The sequence below is a fragment of the Sparus aurata genome, chromosome 19, assembly GCF_900880675.1.
Source record: "Sparus aurata chromosome 19, fSpaAur1.1, whole genome shotgun sequence".
In the NCBI taxonomy this organism is placed as follows: domain Eukaryota; kingdom Metazoa; phylum Chordata; class Actinopteri; order Spariformes; family Sparidae; genus Sparus; species Sparus aurata.
In genome coordinates, this window is record NC_044205.1 from 5,112,985 (window position 1) to 5,125,057 (window position 12,073).

General features: G+C 40.8%; 1 protein-coding gene across 10 annotated transcripts in view; it reads right to left on the reverse strand.

Annotated features, from left to right (window-relative positions):
* Positions 1-12,073, reverse strand: part of arhgef4 (Rho guanine nucleotide exchange factor (GEF) 4) — a 149,583-nt gene that overhangs the window by 29,798 nt on the left and 107,712 nt on the right. For all 10 annotated transcript variants that reach the window (XM_030397619.1, XM_030397618.1, XM_030397621.1 and 7 more), the window contains one exon: positions 1,739-1,890. In XM_030397619.1, coding sequence (XP_030253479.1) covers positions 1,739-1,890 — 152 coding nt within the window. The remainder of the gene's footprint in view (positions 1-1,738; positions 1,891-12,073) is intronic.

The following is a 12,073-nucleotide window of genomic DNA, read 5'->3' on the forward strand; positions in this document are numbered from 1 at the left end:
ATCTCACGTGGATAGTTGTTGCCGGAAGCCACTATGCTACCGGTGACCTGAGAGACACAAACACAGCACAACAGCGAAGAAGACCGAGAGGAGACACTGAAGTTGTCACAGCGTAAATCAAGATGATGACTTCACGATGACTCCAACACTTGGGAAACCAAAGAAAGCGTTTTTGAGGAAAAATGCTATTCCAAGAGCTGTACAAGTGGCTGCAGAAAGAGTGTAGGTAATGCACTTTTGGTTATATTCTACCGAAATGTTAGTGACGACAGCTTCTAGATGGGATGGGGGATGGGTGCATAATTGCTAGTCTTTGAATCACAAAGTCGTAAAGTTATTGCACGGATCTGTACAAGGAGTGAAATTGTACATGGCATTTGAAAAGTCTGCCTTTATTACTATGTCAGTAAGTCCTGTTAGTAAGTGGATAGGAGGGGGGTCTTGTGAGTTGCTCAAGTAGCCCAACCTGGACGTGTTACAATAGGTAGCATAGTGGCTTCCGGCAACAACTATCCACGCGAGATGTCACGTGACTTTTCCGGCTGCTGATTGTAGTATAGCTTGTAATATGAGGCTCCCTTTTCAACATGGACGTCAATGTTGCTTTTCGCTAACGACAAAACAATGAATTATCCGTGCATTCATATGGAACTAAGCTTGAGAAGCGTCCCACTATTACTCTCCTTCCTGATGGTCGCATTCGTAGATCGACACTTTTTGCCTGCCATGACGGCGACGCACCGGAGATACAGCAGCTAACGTGAGTAGTTCAAAGACCTTCTTTTTCATAAACTCGGTGTACACAAACAATGTTCTCAATGCTCGTGTTCATGAGTAGAGACCCTGGTGATGCTACGAGCAAAGTTTCATGTCCTGTCGAGCCTTCTTAGTGTTTTAAAAATAGCGATTTTGATGCTATCGTATCCCTGCCCCAAGCACTCCCGTTCAAAATTAGCTTGCCCGAAAACAAAACTACGGTAAATCTTAAAAGTGCCTCTTTCGTCATAATTATGCATTTACCCGAAGGTTTGACTCATATTCAACCACAAATAAAACCTTGGTTGCATTTTGGCGAGAGTTTCACTTTAATGACTTGAGAAGTTCATTAATCTGTTAAAAAAACATGTATAACCAAGTGATGCTGATTTCTGTGAAATTGTGAAAAAAATATGTGACAACATAAGTTTTTTTGCACGCTTATTTGTGTTTGTTTTATTTTGACCACAAGAGGCTAACGTGATCCACTGCCTCATGTTCCACATAAGACTAAACGCATTCATGTTTTCTTCCCGAGGAGTTCGAATTTGCACACGAAACACAACATACAGCTATTTTTTTTAACAGGTTATGTAACATTACTGTCATGTCTTTCTTTTGGTGAGGAATGTGTTATAATTGGAAATAATCTCCTGTTAGTGTCACTGGTGGAGCGTTCAACTGTTGAGCTGAGACCTGGAGACCTGGTTTTATCCTTTCAGTCACAAAACATTTTTTTTCACACATGAAAAAAGAACTTCTCGACCACTGCCCCCTAGATGTCAAATCAAAAATGACACTATGGCAAAACAAGACACACAAATACTGTACTTATTCCATCAGAATAATCTGAAAGACGCTTCAATCACAGATTACTTTTACATATATATATTCTTTTAATCTTCAATCACAGTGCTTTTAACCATCAACACAATGATTTCCATCATTCAGTTTCAGAGACAACATCTCCATTATTTCCTACCTCATTTATGGCTAGCTGCTCTCCTCCGCCTCCTCCTGGGTGTCCAAAACGATGTCCAGAGCCACGAAACTCTTCATACAGTAGATCCTCCTCGCTACCCAGTTCATCGCCAAGCCCCGCCTTCTCTGACGCCCCGTCAGGAACAACCACAGCTGAGACAAGGAGGGAAGAGGTGGACAGAGAAGAGACAAAGAAAAACAGATAGTCTGATTAACTGAGTGATGTGTTGACCTTTCAATACAGCCTGAAACTGTCTGTACTACATCGGCTGATAATCATCTGCAGAGCATATCAACAAATACAAAGATTGGTAGGTAGGCATGGAATCAGACACTTGGGTTTCAAAACAGAACAAGGTTTGAGTTTTTTCATGGTACATTCACAGAAAAAACAAAGGCCATTGTATAAAATGAAGTCTGGAGGATGAGTTCAAGAGTCTCACAGCCTGAGGAATGAAGCTTCTCTGTACTTTGCTGGCATGGCAGCATCTTTTGCCAAAGAGGAACTAATGATTAAGTAATCTGTGTTTAAGGAGTATATTGGTGACTACTCAGTATTGTTTAACTTTACTTGAAGGTATACAGTAACTAATGATTCAGTAATCAGTAGTAAATGATTCATCATTAGTTTGTACCAATCAGCGGGTGGTTGACAACTCATGAAGAAAGTGTCCAGTAAGTCAGTTTAAAGATATAGTCGCTTCTCAGTAACTAATCACATTTTGTGTACTATATGTAAAGTGTTACCCATTTGCGGAACTTTTATCAGAGGTCTCAGAGAACCCATGTCCACTGCTGTTACTGGCCTCATTTGGACAGATATGGGTCAATCATTCACATCTGATATGATGTACATGATTCCAGTGTTATAAAAAAATATTGTCACAACATATCCCTTATCAGCAGCCTCATCCCATACAATGTAATATGAGGCTTTCACAAAGCAGTTTTGTGTCTCCTCCTATCACAGAAACAAGCTTTGAAGTGTTTGTGGCTACCTGGCTGATAAGCTTAAAATACACTTGCTGCCACACCTCATCACAGGCTGCTTTGCAACAGCTGTTGCCACGGAGGACGTATTCGTGGTGAGAAATCACCGTGGAGACGGAGAGAGATGAATATGATAAAAGAGCACACAGAGCCCCTGGGCATTGTGAAAAAGATGCACTTGGAAACAGACTCCCTATTTGGTCAAAATCTCGCAAAATATACTGAGGGTATATTTTGTTTATTCTTGTGAATATAGACAGCAGCATCTTACACATCATGTAACACCATATAGTTTATTTAACATTGCCATCACAGCCATCATGTGGACTGGGGATATTACAGGTGGTGCCCTCATGGGGGCAGTGTAAGACATCCTCAATGGTGATGCGTGATGCATGATGCTGTAGAGAGATGGAGGAGCTCCAGGTATTTACTGCCCTTTATTCCTGTGCAGAGAGCTCCTCCAGTCTTTCTGGTGCATACAGGGCTGAAAGCAGCCTTAACATGTTCTCCAGCAAGGCAGTGCATGCACTGCCTTGCTGGAGGTGCCAAAAACAAACCAAGGAAAAGCTACCCCACCACAGCTTTTTGAGACTGTTTGAAGTTAAACAGCCAGCGCAGAATGGGTGATGACACGAACAACACTGTTTTCAGAATTCCCCTTTCATAAATTACTTAAATATGGTAACGAACACACACAGCGCAGGACTGGCATTCAGCTGATTATAGCTGGAGTAAACCCAGGTCAAAAAGTTGCCGTCGATCTCCCACTAACTATGAACTGTACTCCATTAGCACTACCATGAGTGGACATGCATTGTTCCCGTCAAGCAGACAGCAGACAGCAGACACACGTGATAGCTTCATTATATGTCGACAGACCGATCAATATGCACTCAACACTCAATCACTTCATTAGTGAAAATATGCTGATTGGTTCCAGGATTACTGTGTCAAATTGATTCAACTCAAGTTTTATTTAGGACTATGCACCATGTGAGGATCCATAAAAGTTGGGATGCAAAACGTAAATAAAAGCAGAGGACAATATTTTCCGACGAACTGTGTTTACTTAACAACACTTTAATGACGTGTTCCTGAGCCAGTGTAGTAATGTCCTTCATACTATCACTTCAAACTGGGTGAACCTCCTCTATTTCTAGCTGAGCATTACAAAGATGCCACTTTCTTACCCAATCATAATACTGTCATGACTCTAGATTTATGTCTCTGTATTCAAGTTGTTGTGTGTCTTGAGTCTCATGTTTTGATTTTCCATGCCCTCTTGTGTCATGTGTCCTTTATGTTCTCCTGTGTATTTTCATAGTTGCAGTCTGTCTCCCTCTGTCTGTCAGTGTTTTGTCCTCCGTGCTCCTCCCTCTCGTTACCTCACCTGGGCTCCTCCCTCCTCTCTCCTCACCTGTTCCTTGTCTGGTCGTTAGTCTGTGTATTTAGTCTGTGAATTCCCTGCACTCCTTGTCCGTTCTTTGTGTCTACCAGCGTCCGTTCATGTCTCTGTCTGCCTCTGTCCACGTTCCTGCCTGTTTCCAGTCGCTTTGTGGTATGTTATGGTTTAGAGTCTTTCATGTTTGATTTGTACTTTGCCTTTTTCTTTGCACTTTGCTGAACTGTTTTATTTTGCTACTTTGTTTTTTTTTTTTTCTTCAGCTTTAGTTTTATTAAAGCTCGCCTTTCGTTCCCCTCATTGCTGCCTCTTGTCCTCTGATTATCTGCCGACTCCTATATCTCCATAGTTTTCCCCTTTTTACCCCGGCCTGACAGATACTATCACCTGTTATCAATGAATCTGTTTACCCATGGAACATTCTAAACACATGTTTTGGAGCAATGCACAGCTCTACCAGTGTTTTGTTGCCCCTGTCCCAACTGTTGCTGCCATCAAAGTCAGAATAAGCAGAGGTCTTTGTTTTAACAAAGACTGAGCCCTGGAGTTAAAATACTTTGTATGCTGATATTTGAATGCATCATTCATAATGAAAAAAAAAATGGTATTAAACACAAAACAAATGCAAAATCAAAGTGACAGAACAGTGGAATCTTTGAGGATGTCCATGAATTTTAGAATAGCTTAGTATATGTTTTGGCCCCCTTTTGCTTTAATGACAGCATACACTAGACTCCACAATTTTTTTCAAAACCTGATGAGTCACGTTTTCCCAGCATGTATTGACAGTGAATGGCCCTTTTATTGCACCTTTATGGAAAATAATCCCTCAATATTTGTAATTATAATTGCATAAATGACTGACATGCAGTGCCCTTATGGGTCAGGGGTCTTGGAGCAGTTCAACCATTGCTGAATCAACATACGTAAAAATGCAAAAAAGTAAATAAATCAAAGATTCAATCACCACAACGCGATACAATCAGCTGGTAAAGCTTTTAGAGACCGAGCGCATCATTCCACATCTAAGCTATTATAATTGTCATTATGATCTATTAACTTCCACCCTGCTCATTGCTTGGACAACTAGCTTGATGAAAAGAAAACTAATAAACACAATGTGTGATGTAACAGTGACAAGACATTGATTCCACTACTGCTCTATCATCCACTGAGAACAAAAGCAATCAGTGTCACTTATTGAACAGCAGCAGCTTCCGGCAGGCAACTGTGTGTCTGCCCCCCCCCCCCACACACACACGGTTGTTTATTCTTTGCCTCTCACATGGCTGCTCAGCCTGTCCTTGAGAAATCTGTATGTGTGTGTATGTGTGTTTGTGACCACAGAAAGCTGAACCTGAAGCAAAGTATATTAGTGTGTGAGTTTGGAGTGTAACATTTAATCATCCTGAGCCTCTGGATGTGGGTTAGCCATATTAATGGATCAGAGTTGTCTGGATAGAGAACATTTAATACTGGCACAGATGTGTGCATATCTTTGTGTGTATGTGTGTTATTGTGGTTGTCTAAGGGAATCCAAGCGTAATGGTTGCATTTTCATTAGATGTGTGTGTGCTGCTGGCTGCAGCACGTGTCTACTAGCAGTGTGTGACTGGACGGCCTCGTATGACTGGCTGCCGTCAACCACTTGGCCTGCTAACCAGGTCGAGGGGAAGAGAGGAAACTGACTGGATGGAGCGGTCACGAGGCTTCACGTAAGGTACTTTATCAACTTACGCCCACCCACACACACCGTCCTGCTGCCCCAAATACTGACTAGGGCACCAAATATGGATTAATCTCAATTGCAAATACTACCAAACAAATGCTTTAGTTCCTCCTGTTTGAATAACCTTTTATAAAAATCACAGAAGCCAGCTGAGGAAATTATTGAGCCTTTTAAAAACTAAAGATTTCACAAATGTGCTTGAGCCTGACAGCCACGGGAGAGTAGGGAAGTCAGAAAGTATAGAGAAACAGACCGGACCAACACATTGTTGGCTTGGGTATAACATCACCACAACAATCCCTCTCATTATCCTAGGGGGTAAATGTAGCTTAGCAAAGAAGCTACAAAAAGTAGTACATAGATGCTTCAAACACATCTTCAACCCAGCAGCACTGAAGATCTCTACAATCTGTTAACAATATGTTTGTGAATGGGTTTGAATAATGGCCAGAAAAGTGTTCATGGATACCATTTTAATGTCACAGTGAAGATGACCTTTGATCTTTTGGACGTAAAATGCCATCACTTCATTTTATCCTATTACACACTTGTGTGAAATTTTCCCACAATAAGTTCTTCTGTGTGTTTTGTGAGGTCACAGTGACCTCTGACCTCAAGTAGATGTCAAGTAGATGTTTGTGCCATATTTTAAGATATTCCTCACTCTAAGACCAACGCATCCAGGAGTGCACAGGTGGGCACAAGTACACAACGTGGTAGCTGGGCGTGAAAAAATGACGGCTTTCAGGAAACAGTTCAGTAGGAAATGGGTTAAGTGTTACATGTGTTCTCCCTTCAGCACAATGTGAAACTACTACTGCGCCTCTCCTCTGTTATAGGAAGTGACGGATTGGAGTCGGGCACCTTGCCAAATGTTCCTCCAAGGTGACAGAGGCGCCCGCCGGCCAGCGCCTCAGCTGCCACTTCCCTACAGCTCAGAGGGCAGGCTGCACACACTCTCATGCACACACATTCATATATGAACTTTTCCCCTCTCTATAGATGGGTTGACCCTTCAAGGAAAAGAAGAAGAAGCTTCTTGAATCTCTTATGGTTTTAATTTCTCAGCTAATGAAGGGGGATAAGACTGTTTTAAGCACCATCGGTTACAAGTTGAGCTCTCCACTGGGATCCAGTGGCACCCTCAATCCCGCCTGTGCCAATGTGGACAGAATCCACTTGTAAAATAATTTGTCACTTGAAATGTGCTTTTCAGTAGTACAGTACATTACTCCTAGCATTAACTATAAAAATACGTACTTACGGCTACTTGGCACTAGTAATGGCAGTATTAGTAGAAACAGTAACAGTGCAGTACTGGTGTGAGCTGTGGTAGTAGTAATGATACCATACTAAAAGTAATGGTTGTGGTAGTAGCAGGGGTATTATTAGTAAATGCTGAAGCAGATATACTACCATTCATAGTAAAAATGGTAAGTAAACAGTAGTAAGTAGTAACCTATAATATTAATACAAATATTTGTAATAATAGTAGTAGTAGTAGTAGTAGTAAAAGTAGCAGTAACACAAGCAGTAGTAGCTGTAACAGTAGTTGTAGTATTAGTGGGAGTACTAGCCTTCTTGTACAATTGTTGGTAGTAGTAAACTCTGTAGTATACTTAGTAAAAGCTGTAGTAGTAGTAGTTGTAGTGGTTGTATTAATACTCCTAGTAGGACTACAAAGTTAGCATTAGCTTTGCATTAGCACTAGCTGTGTCATTCGGCTTGGTAAATTTATAGACAAAAACCTCTCAAATGTAGGCTCATTGGAGCTTATGAAGGAGACGGTTTGTGCTCTTGTAGCTTGGAAGCTTATACAGCAAAACATGTAAGTCTGCTTTCTTTCATTACTGCAAGAAGCATAACATTTCCTACATTTCCTACTATATTTTTGCTAATATAGGTATGGCAAATCTTAATCAGTGTGGGTTAGGGTTGTTGTAAGAAAACAAAGCACATCCTATCAGTGAAAATGAAAACAGACAGAGGGAAGTGCAGTGATTGCAAGGATAGCATGATGAGAATTATACCCTGAATTAAGACCAGGACAGATACTGCTAAGACTGGGATCACACCACAGAAATTTTGGGGTGATCTATGGTTGTTAAGAGGCACATGACCTTATAAATGTTCAAACTTTTGTCAATATGGACAGATTCAGTTAGATTCTCCACAATTTAGTCTTTCACTTCCTTTATTGGAAACCAGAAGAACTGACAAATAATTAATTCAAATTTGCCAGCATGGTAAGCAGCAAGATGGAACAGTGGTGACTCCCTATCTTTGAAGCACAAAGTCACAATTCATGTCCATTCTTCGACAATTTGGATTCCTTTACCCTGTAAGGGTCCACTGATCAAAGGAATCAAAAAGTGTTTTTCATCAAATTAATCCAAGCTGTGAATATCCCATGAAGTCGACTGTTCACTCATGTTCAACTAGTCAAATACAAACAAAGTATAATTTCCCTGCTTCCTGCCCAATGTTGTTGGGCATTTCTGGCTTTGTTATACTGCTGTCTACCTCCAGGACAGCCCCTGCAATACAGCAAGCGATGTCAGCCGTCCTTCTGCAGTTATTTTAGTGAAAGTAGTGCAAAAGTAGTGTAATGCATTACTCTGCACAGACAATAATACAGAAACATATGACTTTCAAATGATAATAACAGAGTTACACGTTTATTAAGTAACTTGCTCAACATTGTATACAACTAGGGATGTCCCGATCCGATCTGTAGGATCGGGATCGGAGCCGATCTGGGCATTTTTCCGCTGATCGGAATCGGCAGTTTTGAACGTGGACCCAAGCCCGATTTTTTTTTTTCTTTTTCTTTTTTTTTTTTAACGTCAGAGCACAATTTGTGGCGGAACACAGACGCGCGCGTGGTGTTACTCTGTGAAAACCTGTGAATAAAGTGTCTGCCGTGTGGAAATAACGTTAATAAGAAAGCGAAAGCAGTCCAACGGCGACATGTAACATCTGCTATACGGCCGTTTCGCGGAGCTGCATTGTACTACTCATTTGATACAGCATATACAAAACAAAAACTCAAAGAATACAACGTGTTCACTCGAGAGTACAGGCAAGGAGACCAAAGCAGCAAACAGTCGCGGATACTTTCAGTTATGAGAAATATCTTCAGCGACATGTCCACAAATAATACAGAGAGGGTCATCAAATTAATCGCTCTGGAAAACCAGCTCATCTCCGTAATAGGGGATCAGGGTTTTCTTCGTCACCTGGAGTTTTTGAATCCCCGGTATGCCCTACCATCTCTGCATTACATTTATTCCACTTTCGAGTTACAACATGCCGGTATATGCGCACTAGTTTCGTGGGTCTCATACAGCAGAGCATGTAAAGCAGGCAATCCAGGAGATGCTGAACGCGTTAATAGACAAGCAACGTGTCCACGTCATTTTATGTGACAACGTAAAGTACATGAAATAAGCAAAGGATCATATGGAGGTACCAAGCGTGAGCTGCGTCTCACACACACTTCAGCTGGCTGTACACGAGGGTCTACTGTCACAGTGCAGCATCACACACTCACCTGCTAACACAAGGAAGGTGGAGGCCAATGTTGTAATAGCATATGCAGAATAATTAAGAGCTATATTAAAGTATATACTTTGTTTCAACAAAATAATAAAAACCTATTAAGGAACAGCTTGGATGCAGGTACTTTGTTTCTTAATACAGCTGTATTATCTAGGAAAATATTAGTTAAGGCCAAGTACCGGATCGGGACTCGGTATCGGCAGATACTAAATATTAAAGGACTCGGATCGGGATCGGGGTAAAAAAAACCTGATCGGGACATCCCTATATACAACCCATGTTGTACATCTCCCCAGATTTGTTCTCATTCAGACTTGTTTCTTCTGCTTTCATCTTATCTCACTGCAAAGTATAAATGTTACTCCAGAAGTTTGTTGCACCACAGTTGTTTACATTTGCTTCCCCATGAGATCACCTTAAGTGCTGCATTGTTTTCTCTGGCATAGTTATTGTAATAATATCTTGCAGCATTATCTTCAATCACAGTTGCACCGATACCATTTTTTTTTTTCAACCGTGTAGGAGTACGAGTATTTTCATGTGTGTACTTGCCAATACAGAATACCAATATTTCTACCACAAAATAACCTTTAGGTTACACATGCATTGAATTGGAAGACAGATTTATTTTCTTCTCTGCTTGTTACAACAAATAATAATAAATTAAATGAAAATAGATATAAATAATCAACATTTCCTGTGTTAACAAAAAGCCTCCATATTGGCACTGTCTTCATAATTGACAAAATGAAACTTTACAAAATAACAATGAAATCTGACAAATTAAACAAGGAAACTTATTACACAGTTAACGCAGTCAGCTTAATATCTCAATTAAACTATTGCACAATCTCCACATTTGAATTGGTGTGATATATATTGAAGTAGCCTAGTAGTTGTATCAACATCTGCATGTAATCAAGCTGGCTTTATGGACGGCTTCTGGATCCGGACTCGGAGCGCGGCCCGCCTGTCCGACATAACAAGACATGACAAGCCGCCCTCTGATCGTGGGCCTTAGTTTCTTGCAACGTACAGCCTAATGCTATAAAGTGGTATCGGTACGTGACGTTGGTGAATTTTTGTGAGTATGAGTACGAGTTTATGAGCGCAGTATTGGCCCGATACTCGATGCCAGTATCGGTATCAGTGCATCTCTATCTTCAATTATTGTAGTGTGTGCAGGTTTAAGATTAGAGAGAAGAACATCAGTAAAGATTCCCCTACTGTGCCTGTCAGACCATCTAACAGAGTCTTCAAGTCACAACTGACAACGAGTCAGCACTTACCACAAACACCCCAACACCTTTGAATCTCTGCTGGTACACTTAAAGGCAGACTGATGTATGACATCATCACAACTGTGATAGCTGTTGGGCTGACTGCAGTGAAACAGTTAGGACTCGAGACAAGAGGGTGAATAAACACCAGAAACAGACAACATCATCTATCTGTGAACACCAAACCATAAGATGTAGCATCCACTGGGAAGTAGATATCAGTAGATGACCTGAGACAGACCAAGGAGGTGATCAAATCCACACAACACCTGAGCCACCTTTATCACAACTGAGCAATTGTCCCTATTGTACCAGCCTTGTGCAAAGCTACCCAAAAAGTCTAAAAGGCAGCTGTAATCACTGAGAAATGTGTTAATACTGATTTAAGTTTTATTTATTAAATGCATATTTTTTCACATTAAAATGATGTCATTGCATTGTGGCATGCTGTATATTTTTGGTCAGGGCGAAACAAGTCCCACTTTAATATATGAGAATTTACAGAAGAAGATGTGACCCAGAATTAATTTATCTTGTGCTGATGCACAACATAATGTGGAAAATAAATTCCTATATACCACAAGATCCCCAAGAAAGTAATAGTAAGGCTCAGACAATTTGTAAAAATTTGGCTCATTCCATTACAGCTGGATCCTCTAGTCGTATTATACAAAGTCAGATGTTGTGGCATCATTTGCTCAAATATCATTGCTGAACTAGCATCCTGCATTCCTGCTATCAAAAATAGTAAGCCCCTTCCTTTACCAGCAGCACTGCTGCTGTAGACATTACTGTATTCCATGCACAGTTTTAGAATCCCGACACAGGTGTATGGAATGCTAAATAAATGATGAGGCTAGGAGCTCACAATGGCCACAGACACAAATAGCGCCTGGACTACAGGTGACACAGAGCAGCCCCTGGTGACAACCACAGCATTCTGTTCTTGTGAATGATGGACAACCTTCCACTGATCTGTGACTGGGGTGTAATTAGGGGTCAATTAAACCTTGCTACCCCAGGTGAACAGGGTACACTTCCCTTGAGGAAACTATTGCCACAGACAAAAGCAACAAGGCTTCACCCTGTGAACTCTTTGTGGTTTTCTTTACAGTTTTTACATTTGACTTACAGGCTTCTGACATGTAAGCTAGACAAGTCATATATTGGTACCATCAGGTTTGATTGGGTTACTTAGAGATGCCAGCAATTGTCATGTGAGTACCAGTTTGAAACTATTTGGATTTTATATATATATATATATATAAGGACAATATCAAGGGAACATTCTTAAGTGTAGCCTGAGTTCCATCAAAACAATATCTGTAAAAAAAACATTTTAATGGATATTCTTACCCCAATTACCTTTTT